This window comes from Hippichthys cyanospilos, chromosome 2, assembly GCF_059441005.1.
Source record: "Hippichthys cyanospilos isolate Australia breed blue-spotted pipefish chromosome 2, RoL_Hcya_1.0, whole genome shotgun sequence".
Taxonomy (NCBI): domain Eukaryota; kingdom Metazoa; phylum Chordata; class Actinopteri; order Syngnathiformes; family Syngnathidae; genus Hippichthys; species Hippichthys cyanospilos.
This window is the reverse complement of record NC_142370.1, coordinates 18,065,506-18,084,490: the sequence shown is the minus strand read 5'-3', so window position 1 is coordinate 18,084,490 and position 18,985 is coordinate 18,065,506. Positions and strand designations below refer to the sequence as shown.

Here is an 18,985-nt window from a genome sequence, read left to right as displayed (position 1 = left end):
GGTTCGATCCTCCGACCGTCACGATCACGTCTAAGTGTCCTTGAGAAAGACACTGAACCTCCAGTTGCTCCTGATGCTGCGTCATCCATCAGTAGGAAAATGACTAGTCAGTGTAAAGCGCTTTGAGTACCCAAGGCAGAAAAGCGCTATATAAGTGAAAGTCCATTTACCATTTACAACTATGCAGGCAGTCTAGTTACTGCATCATAAACAAAAACTACTCCTTAACGTAACATTATGTCAATTAATGTATATTGACAGATTACTGATGGACTTCAAATAAACGAATATTTTTTTATCTTTCTTGTCTACAAATTTTGACAATTTAAAACATTAAATAAGCTTGATAAACTTGGCTTTGAAATTCCTTGAACAAAATGAAAAGACCAACAATATTGCACATTTCTAAAACTGTACACCAAACAAGAGCTTCAACCTTTAGAGTTGAGCAGCCTATTGTAAAATGATGGTTATTTCACTACATTTTACCAGACTTGGATACTAAGGGACATACACAGAAGAAGAGTAACACTTTCTTTAGCTTTCTTATAAAATGCATATTCACCATATAGGTCAACATAAATAATAACTTGGAAGCCAGCTGCGATAGGAACCAGCAAGCCTGCAACCCCTGTGAGGATAAGCGGCTATAGAAAATGGATGAATCAACAGATGGATATTTTTATGCAATATCTATAGGTAATTTCTCTTTTACTTGGTTTTATTTTAAAGGAATAAGTCACATTTTATGGCATTTCCTCTTTGTGAATGTGAAGGATTTCTCACAATATACAGTATTTTCCTAAAGACTTTCCATTATGACTGTTGGTACACTGTTTACTTAGTAGAACCATACCATTCATCCATCCGTCCGTCCGCCGAATTTGGATTGACACAGTATTGACTTTTTTCTCTATAATTTCATCAGTTCTAATATACCACTAAATACTGAATGTTTTTCACAAGAACATGGAATTCCTGCGATTTAATGGGGAATTCATTCTCTCTGACATGTTTGGTTAGAAATTCATTGCCCTTTGAGTTGGTCTTTTTAAGCTAAGAAAAGCCTTGTAATCCCAATATTGCAAAGAAATAGCCTTTGTTCAGTCTCAAGACATATGAGATGTTACATCCAGTTGACCTGTGAGGACCAATGCTTGCTGATGAGGATCGTGAGCGGCTCAAACCATGAAGGACTACTTTTTCACTAAGACGCTCAATTTTGTTATTTAAAAAAAAATCGGAAATATGGTATTAGTTTACGTTTTCAATCTTATCTATTTGTTAAGAGAAATGAGTAAATAATGACTTCCCGAAAGAAAGGGCAAACGGGACAGCGTCACATCGGTTTGGGCGGGAGAAGGTAGACTTGTTTAGAAACCATGTATAGGCATTACTTTTAATAATATTATTATTATTACTGTATCGTATCATTTGACAGAACGTCCTTGTTAGTTTTTGTACTTTAACGATATAAACCCACCTCCTCCCGCCCAATTCATCGTGTTGCAATCTGGTTTGATCGTTCGGGTGAACACAACAAGCAATTTCATTGGATACCAAGCTGTCACTCAATGTGCTTTTCCAAGCTCTGATTGGGTATCTTTGTGGCACATTCGTAACTTATACGATTTTAAGCGAAATCGAAGTTGAGCGAGGGAGGGGAAGAAAGCGAGATGTTGAGTGAAAGAGGGCTGTCGCGAGCGAGCAAAAAGGAATTTTGAGCGAGCAACTTTTTTTTTTCCGTGCTCAAAATCCATCGCCGCTCGCTCAAAGTCTTATCATTGCTCGCTCAATAATTTTTGTTCTGCGCTCAAAATCTGTTTTTTTTTTTGTGTGTACGCTCGCGATCGTGGCACAAATATAACGCCATACAGAACAGGGCAACCTGTCAATAAAGAATGGAATGGCAGTAGCTTTTATACTGAAACTTTACCCTAGGGCCTTACTTCAACGTAATTTCCGATTTTTTTTAATTGTTTACAGTCAGGAAGAGAAAGTGAAATGGAAATGGCTTTTGTGCAACATTATATTCATTTGCCTCGACTATCCAATTCGAATGTAGAATGGAAGAAAGGACGTCTGGCAGTCTGATTGAGCAATCAAGGAGAACAAATCTCGCGGAAAAAAAGGTACACCCGCAAACTGGGGAGATGGATTGTTGTTTCAAAACTTTTGTGGTGCGCAGTGTCTTTTCCACACGTAAATCGTAGAAATGTTTTCACCTAAAATTGCCAAACACAAAGCAGTGCAAAACTTTGAAAAAATCGATTGTCCAGACGACCTTGGCTCGTACGTGTCTGGTGAATGCAAGGTTTGCATAGCCGTGACGACGCTGAAGTTGGTTCCAAAGGCGCTCGGAGATTCAATCCTTTGATTCCACCTTAAAAGCCCGCAATTGCCCTTTCTTGCCGTTAGAGGTCATTGTTTCCCACATGTTTGCATGCAGAAGTGAACGCTTTTCTTGCTCTTGTGTCATCATCACAACGGATGTCAACGTTCTCCTGCTGCTACTATTACACAAAGACGTTAGGTATGTAACCTGTTTCATTATCTACACCTTGATAGTTGACAAATGAGATTGGAAAACAAATTGAAAGTAACTCATTTTAAAATCACAATCACATTAGTCCATTCTCGCTTTGGCTGATGCTGGCCATCTTTGACAGCCTCCCATCAGCATCAGAGTAAAATGGCGTTGAGTTTCTCAACTGATTCTTAATCCACATTACCAGCGGTCAAATGAGACCCTTTTTGGAAAATCCGAAAAATTGAAGCCAACTTCTGCGTCGTCGCCCTTTGCTGGTCACATTGAGAAACAATTGAGTTGTTTTTTTCGTTATGTATCATTTCATGACATCTTCTTTTTTCTTTTATGGAGTAAATAAAATGAAAGCTAAATGTTTGTTGTTGTATGGCTCATTGGTAGAGTGGTCGTCTCCCAACCGAGAGCTTGTGGTCCTAACCATGTCAAAGTGACTGCGCAAGAGACTGAACCCACAGTTTCAGTTTCTCTTATGCGTGATCATTAGTAGGTAAAGCTCAATATAAGTCAAAATCCATTTACCATTTTATCATGTATATCAAAAAATATTCTTCGACGCCAAACGTGAAAATCAAGAAATTGCGAAATGATTGATGGTCACGCCCTGTCAAGGTAAATTGCAAAATAACAGCCTGAAAAGAAATGGTCAACTTGTGGGCAAAGATGCATTTGTTGACAAAGAATGAAAGTATTAGCAAAATGCCCCAGCATAAACTGATCAGATGTTGCATTTGAACATGTCCTTGGAAATTTGCATATGTAGCTAATTGTCATTGCCTATGATTTCAGCAATTATAAAAATAATCTCCCTGTTATTAGTCAAACATTTGACTTTTGCAAGGGCCAAGGTAAGTATGCCATCCGGGAAACATCCGATGTAGCATTTCAAAATAAAATACTAAAATACTGTATGTGACTTTCCTGACCTCGGATTGCAGAATGACATAATTCCCACTAATTTTATATATATATATATATATATATATATATATATATATATATATATATATATATATATATATATATATATATATATGTTATAAATGATATATGTAGTACATCATTTATATATAAAATTAATTAATTATTACAATTATCACTTGGATAGTCTGCTGCGGAATCCGCCCCACTGACACTCCTGGGAGATACTGTAGTAGATTTATATTGACATAAAATTTTTCTTCCCCCCAGATTCAACTGATTTTGGCCTTGATTCCCAGTGTGATATTAGCATTGTGGACTCATGTGAATTTTCTGACGCACAATGGTGGTGTGGAATCAACATGTGACAGGGCTTCAGCTGGTAAATACAAACAAAACGATATCTGTATATTTGTTATTCTAGTAAGTTTTTCTTACCGTTTACTGAGGATTGCCTTGAACATGTGCTGTTTTGTTTGGGCTGTTGGAAACCTGCAAAACTGGTCCAATTTCTAGTTTTCTATATTTTACTCATACATAACTGTAATGTTCTGGTCGATTTTTCATGTGCAATAACACACTCCAAAACAAATCATGCTCATTTTAAAATACATAAATAATTTAGTCATGAGCGTGACTTACAAAGCCTTTTCAGATATACCCGGATAAAAAAAAAATACAAAAAAACTTTTTAGGTGTACAGATCATCTTATTTGTGTTCATAACTGATTTTTATAATTTTGTAACCATATTTTTAAATCTCTTTTTGAACACAGGGTGATTTACACACTTTCAGTTCAATGTTATTGTTATTACATAAATTAACACATTTAAAAAAGACACACTTGCTTTATTCTTATGTTTATTTTTTTTAAGTCACTTGTGACCCTTAAAGGGAGCGTGTGTAAAATTTAGGCCGTTTTTCATTACGGACAACAAGTGGTGCTGCAGGTGCTGCATTTACCATTGTCCATTGCTACCCGTGCCACCCCCACATGTAATATAATTTCATGATATCTAGACCTATGAGTATTTTTAAAACACACTGTTGGTCTTTAAGAACACGCGTTTTTGAAATTTACAATCATTTAATTTATTCATTCTTAATGAAAATATACCACACTGTCCCTTTTAACTAGATCAGCAACCCACACTGATTCAAATCTATTGTACGTTTTCGTCATTATTTGCATTATTTTAGAGTTGACAATGCCGTACATCGTAAGTGTATTTAATTTAGTAAATGAAAGTTCTTTTTTTTTTATTTTGCATAATTTAAGCAGTTAAAATACCTCTTTTTTGAGCCTTTACAGACTGAGTGTTGTCCACACGTCCATATGTCCACACAGTAAATATGGTACGAGTATAAAAATGAACAACGTGCGTTATGATTTTTTGTTTAAGAGATCCCTAGTTTTACAGAGGATCTCGCTTTGAACCTTTTCAGTGTGAGTTTCCAAGCATAGTTTATACAGCAATGACAATGGCAAGAAATATTATTGTCTTCTATTTCTACTTGAATGGTATATTATCTGGTATGACTCCCAGTTGTCCTAAGCAATACAACACATTTTCACCACTTGAACTTGATTAGACTCGTATTCCCTGGCCATAAAGTAAAACCAAACATTTGGATTTTAGCTATCGATTGTTGGCAAATCAGGCGCATCTGTGCAACAATCATGCTGTCAAATCAGCATCTTGATATGCAACCATGGTGAGGTAAATAGATTACTGTAATTTGGGGAAGTGATCACCAACACAGATCTGGACTCTAGATTCTAGACTTGCGTCTTTCAGTGTTTCGGTGATGAAAATTGGGAGCAAAAACAAAAGTGGTGCATTTAAGTTTTTGCTCTGTAAATGAAGCGAGCAGAGAGCATTCATTTGGACAGGCCAACGCACTAACTAATAAACAGTAATGGTTAACGCTGTTTTCCACAATTTTTAGCCACTACTAACGACTCCCTCTGCCATCCCTGTACAATGTGGCCATTTGATACCATGACAACCTGGAGTGCTATTGCGATAATGTGAAACCATCAAACAATTGTACACACCTAACATTATGCTGCTCACCAGGGTTGAACAAGACAATACTTGGAAGTGTTTAGTGTTTTGTTGTAACAGGATTGCCCCAGCTCTCACAGCACAGCTTTCATTGAGGACGGTAGGCGATACCGGATCCTTCCTCGACCGTTCTATGGACCGGATTTGGCTCTTCGGCCTTCTTTTCGGACCTCAGACTGAAACCTGAACTGCGTGGTCAACATTTTATTGGTGATGATAGATGCTGAAAAAGCAGTCTCTAAGGGTGTGGTCAAATTTGGTTCCGAGACAGACTTATGTAACTGAAGCATCGATGAAACAAATGCATTGAAGTTCAAGGGGATTATGTAGAAAAATAGTAAAAGATCACGATTCTTTCTGCCTTTTTTCTTGTTCAGGCCAAAAACCCTTCATTCTAAATTAAAGGGACCAGTGGCTTTGTGACAGTATGTTTGCCTCAGAGTCTAAATGATAAACGAGAGTCCCCATGAAGCCTAATTAAAGCATCTTTCATATCTCCTACTTGAAAGCGTTGTAGAATTTCATTGCCAAATGACAGTTGTTATCCAGATCCATGCATGTGGTGGATCAAAAGTGTGCCGGTCTAATGCAGTCCCTTGATAATGGCTGACCTTTGCGCAACTTAGCTGACCATTTAATGGTTGTCTCATCTCCCATTTAGGCCCAGTTACAGTACAATATCACACATGTCAGTACACTCCATACATTTTGTAATTATATGTTCATATTTTTGTAGCACAATTAAAAAAAAACTGATCAGTAAATTTTCTTCCCCCATATCATAACTCAGTCATGAATGTCGTCATAATTGTCATCTACTTGATCATTACCTCACAATTAGGCTCGCTTAGATCTGTTCTTTGTTTTCTCGATTGACATTATTTTTTTTCCGCAAGATCAAAACAAAAGCGGCGGCGAAGTTTTTATTAATGTTTGTAAACGTTGTAATGTTTGTAAATCTGCTTTTCCATGCCATGAGACATATTGGGAAAGGTCCAACATGGAAGAGATGGGCTTGGACAGGTAACAAATCGACTCACATGACACAAGGCAACATCAACCCAGAAGAGAAAGCTGGTGGTTGCTCAGGTGGGGCAACAAGAGGAGGCAGACAGTGCACACCAGCAGTCTCACAGTCCAAACAGGAGCAGTGGACTAGCACGGAAAATGTGGAGCATCGGAAGCTCACATGGAAGGATCTTTGGGAAATAGAAGGAAGCCAAATCAGCTTCATCATCAGAGCCATCTATGATGTTGTTCCCACACCCATGAACCTAAACCAGTGGTTTGGAGAAGATCCCTCTTGTGCACTCTGCCAAAATTCCCGCAAAAATTCCACATCATTACCGGCTGCAAAACCAATTTGTCCCAAGGACGCTACACCTGGAGACACAACCAGGTCCTAAGACAATGCCCTCCCTCCACCAATGCTCAGACATTCAAACATCACCCAGTTCATAAGAGCAGGACAACTCCCAGCAAAATAATCAGCAAGACCCAAAACAACCATCCTAGACGCTGCCGGAGACTGGAGGATGCTGGTTAATCTAGACGAGAAACTTGTCTTTCCACCAGAGATCATGACAACTAACCTCAGGCCTGATCTTGTGGTCGACCTCCCAAAAGTCTGTGCTCATTGCGGAACTGACTGTGCCTTGGGAAGCTGCGGTCGGTGAAGCATTTGAGCGTAAACATCTGAAGTACGCGGATCTAGCAGTCGAAGCAGAACAAAGTGGCCGGCGTGCTCTGGTGCTTCTGCTTGAGGTTAGGTGTAGAGGATTTGTTGCTACGTCAACAACCAAATACTTCAAATACTGAAAGACGCACATTGGTTTGAAAGTGTGCGTCCCCTTTAAAAAAAATATCCGTCAGGGTTGTGATTGCTTGCTTTCTTCCTTATTCCAGATCATTTACTTATGTTTAGGTACATCGACTGACAAACAGGAGCACTGCTGTTTGGAGGTAGCATAGTTTTGCTGGATTACATTTACATACAAAAGTAAAACAGGTTAGGATGAAGGATGAGGATTAACGACTGTGGCATGTTTTAAATTAAAAAAAATCATGTTTTTTCTTTCTCTTTTTCATTAAAGCCATACATAATAAGCACTATGTTGTCTCTCTAGATAATCCTGATCAATGTCTTCAGAGGCCATACACTTGAATGCCATCCAACTGAGTATCTACTCCAGGATATACAATGTTGTCCAAAGTGTCCCATTGGTAAGACGATATGAATTTTCAGTTATTTTCAGTTCAGCAGTTTTCAGTTGTGTGTGTGTGTGTGTGTGTGTGTGTGTGTGTGTGTGTGTGTGTGTGTATATATATATATATATATATATATATATATATATATATATACACACACACACACACACACACACACACACACACACACACACACACACACACACAGCAATTTGCTGGCAACCAGTTTAGCGCCAGCAAGCATGCGACCCCTGTGAGGATAAGTGGTTCTAGAAAATGGACACAAACACACAGCGGGGCAAAAAAAGTATTTAGTCAGCCACCGTTTGTGCAAGTTCTCCCACTTAAAAAATGAGAGAAGCCTGTCATTTTCATCATAGGTACACTTCAATAAGGAGACAAAATGAGCAAAAAAAATCCAGATAATCACATTGTTTGATTGTTAAAGAATTTATTTGCAAATGATGGTGGAAAACAAGGACAGTGTGTCCCTGCCTTACGTTTTTTTTTTCACCTTACGATGTGGCCCGCGACTTGTTTTGTCCCCTCTTTACGCTTGCATAGCGGGATAGGTGAGGAATATGAGGCTCTCAGTAAATATGTGGATCCTGACCTGATTGCAACAGTTTTTCCTGGTCGTTTTTGTCATTTTTAAAATGCGGACATCTGTGCATCTGTTCTTCACAACAGGAAGTCATGTTCGAGATGACTGCACCAAACGGGGAAGCACATCTTGTCGGGCGTGCATGAACGGGACTTATATGAATATCCCGACCGGCCTCAAAAATTGCTTCACATGCACAAACTGCGATTCAGGTAAACCTCAAATCATGTTTTCCAATCATTGCAAGACATAGATTTACAGTTGTATATTAGATTTTATGAATAGAAATGAACACGCAATTCATTGTAAACACTAAAGTGGGACATACACACACACTCATGCACGCACACACACATACATATACATACATATATATATATATATATATATATATATATATATATATATATATATATATATATATATATATATATATATATATATATATATATATGTATATATATATATGTATATGTAAAAAAACTGATTTTCAAAACGTAAGAGACCCTATTTATGCGGAGCATCTAAAATCATGTTTCTGCGGTATACTTGAGATGACATACAGTATGTAGGGATGTCGCTGCAGATGTTCTGAGAGCTAATGTCTTTGCTGGAGTTGTATTCAAGAGGATCTTTATAGGAAACAGTTTGTGAATTTCCCTACGGGGATGAATAAAGTATCTATCTATCATCTATCTATCAAGCTGAAACTTCCCGTTCCTCTATATCAACTTCATAAATTGCAAGAAGTCTTATTGATAATTTGTGCAGATTTACACCCGGGAGAAAATGACCTTCCTCATTCAGTTCACCTGGCAAAGACTGGAAACGTTGTCTATGAATGCGATTTCTCCTTCTGGTTCATATTAGATTCAAGAGTTTCATTGTCATAAGCATCGTAACACTACACAATGAAATACTTATTATTTTGTACGTTCTACACAATAGAGCAAACAATAAGTAGGCAATAAAAAACAGTAATAGGGCAATAAAGGCATTGATAGTGAAGCGCTGATAAAAGAATAGACTCACATTTTCAGGATATGGAGTAAATGGAGTGGAATGAAGTATATACATCATAGTGCAAAATATGTAGTGCAAAATATTATGGAGTTAGCAGCTTTGCTGCACTATACAGGATTTTTAAATTGCATGTGTGCAAATGGTAAAATAACTGGTAATGAGGCAGATTATTGCCTGAGGGATTCGTTCAGAATCCTGATGGCCTGTGGGTAGAAGCTGTTAGCCAGCCAGGCAGTCCTGGCTCTCAGGCGCCTGGAGCATCTGCCTGATGGCAGCAGTTCAAACAGGTTGTGTTGCGGGCGAGTATCATCCCTGATGAGGTTGTGTGTCCTCTGTGGAACCCTGGTGTGGTAAATGTCCTGCAGTGAGAAAAAGGCTGCTTCACAGATGCGTTGTGGGGTCTTGATCACATGCTGGAGAACCTTCCTGTCATGTGCTGGACAGTTGCCGTACCAGACTGTGATGGAGGTGTTTAGACACTTTGAATTGAGGTTCTTAAAAGCCCCGCCATTAGGGTTTGACAATACAATTGTCAATACTTTGGACGCAGCTGATCCTGATTCTTTTGGTCTGACTGACTACACTCCATTCATCGCCACAATCAGAGGCATGACCGCTCTCAGACAGAAAACATCAGCAAAAATGAAACAGAGGTCATGAAGATCGACTTCATTGATCTGCAAAGAAAATCTGTCATGGTCAATGTAGATGCCATCATGGATAATGTAATCATAACGGAAAATACTGTATCAAATTCCGTTTAGGGACCATTGCCAGCACACCAAACTCCATCATTTTCATCTTTCCCTTCTTAACATAAATTTATCTGTATCTGTTGGGATTATCATTATGTTTTTTGACAAGTTTCTATGATGCTAGATTTCCATTTCAGCTTGTTATTGGAAATATGCATTATACGATCAGGGCATGGGTACATTTCTTATTATTATGCAAATTTAACACGCAGAAAGTATCGACTACTTTTGATCACACTGTTGTTGATTTAAATGTGTAAAATCTAATAATGTGAACATGAAACGATCTTGACTAGATAAGCAATCATTAGATTAGATAATAACAGATACTAGACTAATAAGGTGATGTCTAAAACTTCACTCCTAATAGAATTGTATCCACCTATCCATTTCCTTAACCGCTTGTCCTCACAAGGGTCGCTGGCTTGCTGGTGCCTATCCCAGCTGTCTTTGGGCAGCGGGCACGGTACACCCTGAACTGTTTGCCAGTCAATCACAGCACACAGAGACAACGAACCGTTCACCCGCACAATCATACCTAAGGGAAATTTTGGAGTCTCCAGTTTACGTAACATGCATGTTTTTGGGATTGTGGGAGGGAACCGGTGTGCCCAGAAAAAACTCACGTGGGCATGGGAAGAACTATAAACTACAGACATGGAGTATAGAACTGGAAGGGATCCGGGGATCTCAGAATTTTGAGGCAGAAGTGCTAACCACTCTGCCACCGCCTTCCTAATCGAAATGTTCACAATGAAGCTGCTCCTTTTCCACATTCCAAATGCAAGCCCTTTTCCTTTTGTAACTTTTGTCATTCTATATGTATTCTCCTTTTAGCATGGGCGTCCAGTTTCCCGCGTTGTCCTGCACACCTGAGGCTCGGTCATTAACAGCTCCCACAATCTAAAGATGCCTGCAAAAATCTGTTGGTTCACTGTTGCGGTATTAAATCACAAACCAGTGCAATCGGTGCTATCTTGATCATATTTAAGCAAATCTAGATTGCTTGTGATTGCTTGCTTTCTTCCTTATTCCAGATCATTTACTTATGTTTAGGTACATCGACTGTCCTGTTCTGTTTGCATCGTCTGCTTTCATCTGGTTCCCGTGGCCTTCCCTCATTTGTCGTCAGTTTAAAATCATCATCCTCGGATCCAACCTACTGTACTCTGCTCCAAGCTACAATCGTCTTATAAGATTTTTGAGCTCTACTTTCGCATGTGCTTTCCATACAAAAATAGTTACCATGTTTCCACAAATAGTCACCATCAAAGTTTTATCTTATCAGCAAAAAATGGGATATTTGTTGTAGAATTTCTTTTGATCTACATTTTACAAAAGCATGAACATTCCAAGTCATTTTTTACATAGTTTTCCACTTTAATGTTTAATATTTTCAAACTAATGCAAACATTGCCACTGAATAACAAAGTATAAAATGAAAAATTTAAAAGAATAATTAATGAAGGATAAAACGATAAATCAACTTGTTATAATGCACTTCCAATAAAGCAGCAAAACCAGCTGTCGTTTTTATATTAAGCACGGTTGTCTGACACAAAGCATGAATGCTAAAACTAATAATGACCTTGATGTACTAAAAAAGATCCATCCATGGCAAAGATCCGTGGCTTCGGGCAAAAGGTGGGGGACAGCCTAAACCGGTTGCCAGCCAATGGCAGGGCACACATTGACGAACAACCATCCACGCACCCAATCGCACCTAAAGGACAATTTCATTTGTCTAATACACCTGCCACGCACGTTTTTGGAATGCGGGAGGAAGCCGCAGTGCCCAGAGAGAACCCACGCGGGCTTGTGGAGAACATGCAAATTCCACACAGGATGGCAGCGGCCAGGTGGATTTGAACTCGGCTCCCTGAATTGAGAGGCGGATATGCTAACCACCGCCCCACCAGCTCGCCCCTACTTGTAAAATCAAGTACTGTAAATTTTGGCTGCATCGGTATTTAAGTCGCAGCAGCAAAATTGAGCAAAAAACTAAACTTTTAACTGGCCGATTACAGCAACAACATCCTATCTTCAACAAACAGTTTTTCCATAAATTTAAAATACACATTTGTTTTACCGGTGGATTGCCCCCTGGTGGCTAGCAAAAAAAAATGCATAATAGATAAGTGTCACTCAACTATCAAGATAAAAATGCAGAGGCTTATAGTCTGAAATTCATGGTCACCAGGAAATACTTTTTAAAGTGCCTGATCAGTAAAGTAACTAAGCTACTTTTTATAGTAGCTATGCCAACAATGAGTTGTACTTCTAATACAATATTTTTTTTTAAATCCGAAAAGTGACGTGTACTCGTTGAAAATGTAACATCAAGGGAAAACATTAGAATTGTAATTGAATTTTGGGTGGTCAGAGACTCCATCCTCACCAGAAGACTTGTGCACCTAGGGTATTTTTAATGCACAAAAGTTCAAATTGTTTTTTTTTGTTTTAATTTCAATCTTTCTGGAAGATTGCAATTTTAATCCAATGATATGATTAAATGAAATAATAAACTCAATAAACATTGATTTAAGATTGATTTGAATGTGTCTTTCATACCATGTGCAAAAAAAATACCTATTCATATCTTGCACAGAACTTGCTTGAATCCCACAATGAATTATTTAGTAATGCTTGTAACCGCGTCTTGTAAAGCGCCCGTCCAGCTCTGCCACCAAGCCAAAACGTTGATTTCACAGTTGAATTAAATTTCAAATCGATCGTCAGCTCATTTTCGAAAAGCTATACAATATGGGCAACAAATGTATTATATTTATGTATATTTGGTTTAGGATGCTTGGGCTATAGTTTGAATACCACTGCACTACATAATTTGGTACCTTGACATCCCACAAGTTTATGCAATATTTACAAAACCGTTACATCTCAAGAAAGTATGCAAAGAAAGAAAAAAGAAAGAATACATGCTGCACGACACAACCTGAGTAATTGAGTGGGTTCTTGTCATTATGTTTCAGTTTCTGAATGCATTTATGTGAAGACACAGATCATTTGAATAATTTCTCACAATATTTAAGAAACAGCTGTAGTCACTATGTAAATTGTAAAGTCTTATATGTAATGGAAAGGTTAAATATGTATCATATTCCTTCTTGGAAAGTCTCAATGTCCTATCACTTGTAAGCTATTTGCAGAACAGGTCTGCGGGCTACTGGGGTCATCCTTGGGGGCTACTTGGTGCCCGCGGGTACTGTGTATCACCTCACTCAGCCTACCGTTATGGATATGTTGGTTGTGTGCTTTTTATCCCATTTTGATGCATTGTTGCTCACTGTGATTCAAGGATCTGGTCTAAGGATAAAGAAAGGGTGTACCAGAAGGTCTAACGCAGTGTGCATACCACTTGAAGGCTTTTTCTGCGTGGATCCAGTTGCGGATGGCTGTCTTGAAGCACGTAAACACACACCCTGTCGACCAGGACAATTCATAAGTGCAAAAGGTTAGTTTCTTTCTAATCTCTTTTAAGTTGTCCACAACTCTGTGAACAACATGCCTACCATATTCTTGTTTGGCAAGTTTCTGAGTTGTCGGTATTCACTTTATGAATTTTCCATACTCAACACCTCTTAAATAGGCTTAGTGGGAAGCATTATTTCAATCTGTAAAATCGGGGCTCGCAGGTTTGGGGCTGGTTCAAACTTCGAACTCTAGTACCCAATGGCTAAAATGGAGTTAATAAAATTGCTGATACTCTGTATTACGTCTCGCCAATGTCTGGGAATCAGAGATTCTCGATCTTTGAGTGTACTCATTTCAGAGGGACCAGACTGCTCATTTTCTTTAATTCGCGTTAAAAAAAAAATCCATCTAAAATCTGGGCATTGAGAGTAGATACTGTACATGATCGTGTTCTTCATTCAATAAATAAGACTGAAAAACATGTTAAAATGTTTAATGGACAGTAATGTGTTAAATTTATCAGGTAAAAAATGAAATCACTTCTTACTCCGGTCAGAAACTGAGCAGCGGGAATCTGGAGCCGTTTTTAAAGAGTATATTGATTTTAAAGATTGTCCTGCACAAGATGGCCAGAGGAGTGGCACGGTGGTAGCGCGTCCGCCTCACATTCAGAAGTTATGGATTCCCTTTAGGCGCCGTCCTCCCTTTGTACAGTTGGCATGTTCTCCCTGTGCCTGCAAGGGATTTCTCCAGGTGCCCAGGTTTCCCCTCGCATTCCAAAAACAAGCAGAGTATGTTTATTAGACAGTCCAAATTGTCCTTAGGTGTGTTTGGGAGTGCGAATGGTAGTTTGTCTTTGTGTGCCCTGTTTGACTAATTGGCTGGCAACTGGTTCAGGGTGTAGCCTGCCCCCTGCCCCCTGCCCCCTGCCCCCTGGCCCCTGCCTGAAGACAGCTGGGATCGGCACCAGCACGTTTGCGACCCTCATGAGGACAAGCGGTTAAGCAAATGGAGGGAAGGTAGGAAGATGGCCGGAGTAGCTGGGTTCCTAAGATTTTAACAAGACGTTGCTTCACAATTTTACTTTTGAGATATCTCATGACACTGGTACCCAGGGTGCAAACTGCACTTGACAGAGATGCATTCAAAATTTTTGGGATTGTGCAATTTACATTCATAGGAACAGCTTTTAAAGACACTGAATGTTCAGACTGCACAGGAGAAACCTTTTCAAATGGGACATTTTGTCTTCCACATGCAAAGTAAGTGAAGCATCGACTTTCTCATTTGTTCTATTTTGAGCTGTTTTTCAAAAATGTATCTGTCATTTCAGATGTCAATCCAAAGAACTTCTCATAAAACCAGGAACGACATCAACAGATGCCCAATGTGGACACAAACGTTTTCCTGTGTGGAGTATCGTCTTTGTCATGTGGATTTTGTGTGTTTTGGTTATTCTTTTCTTTTCCATTAGAAATGGGAAAACACTGAATGTATAAATGATACATTTCAAGTTTTGTTGCTGTTGTTTTTTAATCACATGAAGACACCAAATCCATAGAAAAAAATGACTAAATCTATCCTAATTTAAATTTTATGTTTTGTGCCTCCATAATACAGTGGGCCTGCGTGTTACGAGATTAATCCGTTCCACGGTTGGGCTCGTAAGGCGAATTCACCGTATGACGAGCAATCCAAACCTATGTTAAATAGCTAATGCGTTTAGAACCCCAGGTTAAAACATCAAAACTGTACATACATATTAAAAATTGGGAACAAAATACAATAGTAAGTGCTATGTATACTGTATATAATATACAATGTATACAATCAGAAAACATCATGAATAAAAAATATAGAAAGGATTTATTTATCTTTGAGTGGCGCTTGTTATGCCCATATTCCCGTTACATTTGTGCCACAATCGCGAGCGTGCGAAAAAAAAAATGAGCGCACAAAATAAAACTGAGTGAGCGAAAACAGATTTTGAGCGCAGAAAAAAAAAACTATTGAGCGCGCGCTGATAAGAGTTTGAGCGAGCGCCGATGGATTTTCAGCACGGAAAAAAAAGTTGCTCGCTCAAAACTTCTTTTTGCTCGCTCGCGATAGCTCTTTCTCGCTCAACATCTCGCTCTCGCAATAATAATAATATTAAAAGTAATGCCCATACATTTTTTCCAAAGAAATCTACCTTCCCCCGCCCAAGTCTGTGTTGACACACACTCGTTTTCCCTTTGAGGGTGAACACAACAAGCAATCTCCTTGGATACCACGCTCAAAATCTGTTAAGGATGAGTTAAGGATTAAAATGCACTATAAATACGGTTTTGGAACCACTCACAAACAAAGCTTTACCATTTCGCTATTTTGAAACAAGTGAGGCCCCCATCCCACCCTCCTTCGCTCCATCCACACGTTTGTGCAATGATATGTTGTTGTATCTTTTTTTTTTTTTTTTTGCTCCATGTTCGGAGATTTTTTCCTGGATTTTAGCCACGTCCTACAATTTTTGGGCACAGCCGAAGACTCCCTTTTTTTTTAATCTGTTTTTTTTCTTCATGTAACATACCATTCAGTCTTGCTGTCTGGTCTTCAATAATAATGACAATAACCTCATGCAAAAGTTGATTCGAGTCAAGTGGACTCTACTTGGTAATTGAAGGGTAAAGCCATTAAAACTTGTCATTATACGTGATGCTGTCAAAACTTAAAAATAATAATAATAATTTATAATAAATATCCGTGAAATTTTATGGTCAAAATTACAAATCACAGTTTAATACAGGAAGAACAAAATTTTATTTCTTTACGATTAAATGAATATGTACAAAATAAAAGAACACAAACTTGTTAAAAATGAAACACCAAATAAAGAAAACGCTTGCACCCACCAAAACAAATCTCCCGATTTTTCTCGACCTCTTCATGCTGACTTTTTTTTGGCACTGAGATGTACAGTGTATCTACTCAGGTGTTCCCAAAAGTTTTTTAAAAGCACCGTAACGCGTTGAGGAGCTCTCTCTACCTTCGAACTGAGATGTACAATACAGTATATCCACCCGGGTGTCCCAAGAAGTTTTTAAAAGCACCGCAGCGTGTGTCCAGCCGTGCTTTGTTGTCTCATTGCTGCCTTGGTTAAACAATTGTAGTTTGCAAATCCAGTGTAGCTCCAAACACCAAATCGATCCTTTGAAAAACAAAAGGCCTTCCTAGCAGAACTATTTGCCAGGGTTAGGTTTATGGTAGCTAAGTCAGAAAAACGACAGCTTGCTCACACCCCTGGTAGCCCAATCAGAAAAATGGCCAAGTCGGGACAGGTTTGCTAATAGCTACACTATGCCTCTAACGCAATTAGCCAAAGCCCACACCGCATAGCTTGGTTGTTGAGCATTGCACCGCCTTCCTGCAGTGAGCGTGCACTCACGTCATGTTCAACGTGAGGCCTCTAGATGGCGATCTAATGACTCGATTGGCTATTACGGTATACGGGCGCTCACATATCCATCTGCGCTTGCGCAGAATCCCGCAACTGTTGAAGTGAACGCCCTAGCACCTCCTGGAGCAGGCAGATTACATGCCTCCTGGCGTGTTCGATGAATTCTAATTGGCTAAAAACTCCAACTTAAAACAACAACACTAGCAGGAGCATAACCAAATGAATATAATATGACACGAAAAGAACAGAATCATTTTATAAATTATGAAAAAAAAAATAAATATATATATATATATATATATATATATATATATATATATATATATATATATATATATATATATATATATATATATATATATATATATATGTCTGCATTGTGTAGGTAATGTAGTCATTCAGAGTAAAACTAAAAGTCCCATTAGCATAATTCTTCAAAATTCAAAACACCGCTTTTGTGTAAAATGCCTGTGTGTAAAATGAATGTGTTGCGCAAGCTTGCGACTGGTACGTGTATAGATAATATTTATTTCATTAAAACATGGCAGTGGATGGTTTGACAAACAATGGACTGTCAGCAAATGTTGTTTTTTTGCCATTGTGCGAAGGTAATGATTTTAAAAGGCATTTACTGTAAGGTCGTTTTGAGCACAACTTAATTTTCATTACAATCAATTGTAAATATTTAAAAATGTATTTAAAAACATAAATTCAGAGGTAGACAGTGACTAACTGTCTGTCGGTCTGTGGCCGACTGACACTCCTTTTGTCTTAGGTCCAATGGACGATGGGAACACTTGTATCCACTCTAATGAAATAATAATGGAAATAATGATTTGTTGCATCTCATTGTCAAGTGACTTAGATTATTTTGGATTGTGTTCTAAATTTATCTTATTTAAATTACTACTCCACATTGTAAGTACTGGGCAAGGCTTTTCATTTTGTCATGAGATGAATTATATGTGTTAGTAGAACGAAGGAGTTGAAAAAGGTTGATTGAGGGTGTGGTCTGACGACTGTCAGACCATTAAAAAATGTAAGATGCCCACCTCTGCATAAACTATGTGAGATTGTCAAGGGATCTGAGGCTTCAGCATTCATCCGACTCAGAAGCACCTCCCCATGTTTTTACAGTACTCCAGATGACCCTGCCTGGTTGGCCACCCCGCGGTTTCTGGAGTTTAAAGGGCCAGATTAGTCAAATACTCAACATTAGATCCATAGCTATTTAAGTTGCTTTATATTTGCTTATCTGTTTTGAAGTCAACCACCGAGATGGCATGTTTTCTCAAAGAAATTGCAAATGACTCATTTCTGCTGTTAATTTTTTTCCTGATGTTTTCATGTATGTCTCTTTTGTTTTGTGGCTTCTACCTTATGAAACCTTCTTGGCTAGATCCACCTGCTTCCTTATTTAATCTATGAAGAATGTGAACTGGTCAAAAATTACCCTTCAAAACATTGTTTTCAAATCTTAACAATACATGCTTGCGTGTTTTAAAGTGCACCAGAGGATCTTGAAAAACTAGGAAAGAACAGGATATTTTAATGTACTGTATAAAATGAAAAAATAGCCAATTGGTTGAGAATCACTGATTATTTTTTTCAAGCGTTCCTCGGGAAAGATGTCAAAAGTTGAGCACAGTCATGTATTACTGGAGATATTACAGAGAAATACATTCAAGTAAGGATCCAAATATTTTTTGAAATCACTGTGGAAAACCTTTTACGGAGTTTGTTTGCAGCACAAAAAACAGGACATGGTGAGTTTGTCTGCTGTAACCATAGCGAATCGCAAGTAACTGTGAAGTTGTTTTAAAATGGCTAATGAAAGCTCAAACACGCTGGCTCTACTTCAGATTAAAAGTGCTCAAAATAATTAAGCGCGCGTGTTCGTTGGCATTACTTGCTCAGTATTTTATTTTGAAAGGTAAATTCGGAACTTAAGAGTTTTTCAGGAAAACTTGACTTCGGCGCCTGCGAAACTC

The 18,985-nt window shown here is 38.4% G+C and overlaps 1 protein-coding gene across 2 annotated transcripts; it reads left to right on the top strand.

The window, feature by feature from the left end:
* The first annotated feature begins 965 nt into the window (after window positions 1-965).
* LOC148427671 (tumor necrosis factor receptor superfamily member 14-like) lies at window positions 966-15,075 on the top strand. Of its 2 annotated transcripts, none has more exons than XM_088436469.1 (7): window positions 966-2,131; window positions 3,735-3,848; window positions 7,663-7,759; window positions 8,435-8,560; window positions 13,443-13,598; window positions 14,739-14,820; window positions 14,892-15,075. In XM_088436469.1, the coding sequence occupies exons 2-7, from the start codon at window positions 3,810-3,812 to the stop codon at window positions 15,055-15,057; spliced, it is 666 nt and encodes a 221-aa protein (XP_088292595.1). In that variant the 5' UTR covers window positions 966-2,131; window positions 3,735-3,809; the 3' UTR covers window positions 15,058-15,075. The 2 variants fall into 2 exon arrangements, with proteins under 2 accessions (XP_088292595.1, XP_088292605.1); XM_088436479.1 differs by lacking the exon at window positions 966-2,131 and adding an exon at window positions 2,169-2,533 and having other exon boundaries at window positions 3,737-3,848.
* The last annotated feature ends 3,910 nt before the right edge of the window (window positions 15,076-18,985 follow it).

Coding starts and splice junctions, on each gene's coding strand:
- LOC148427671 (XM_088436469.1), top strand. CDS start 3,810: ATGGTGGTGTGGAATCAACATGTGACAGGGCTTCAGCTG. Junction 7,760..8,434: donor TTGTCCAAAGTGTCCCATTG/GTAAGACGATAT, acceptor TCTTCACAACAG/GAAGTCATGTTCGAGATGAC. Junction 8,561..13,442: donor ATGCACAAACTGCGATTCAG/GTAAACCTCAAA, acceptor CTGTGATTCAAG/GATCTGGTCTAAGGATAAAG.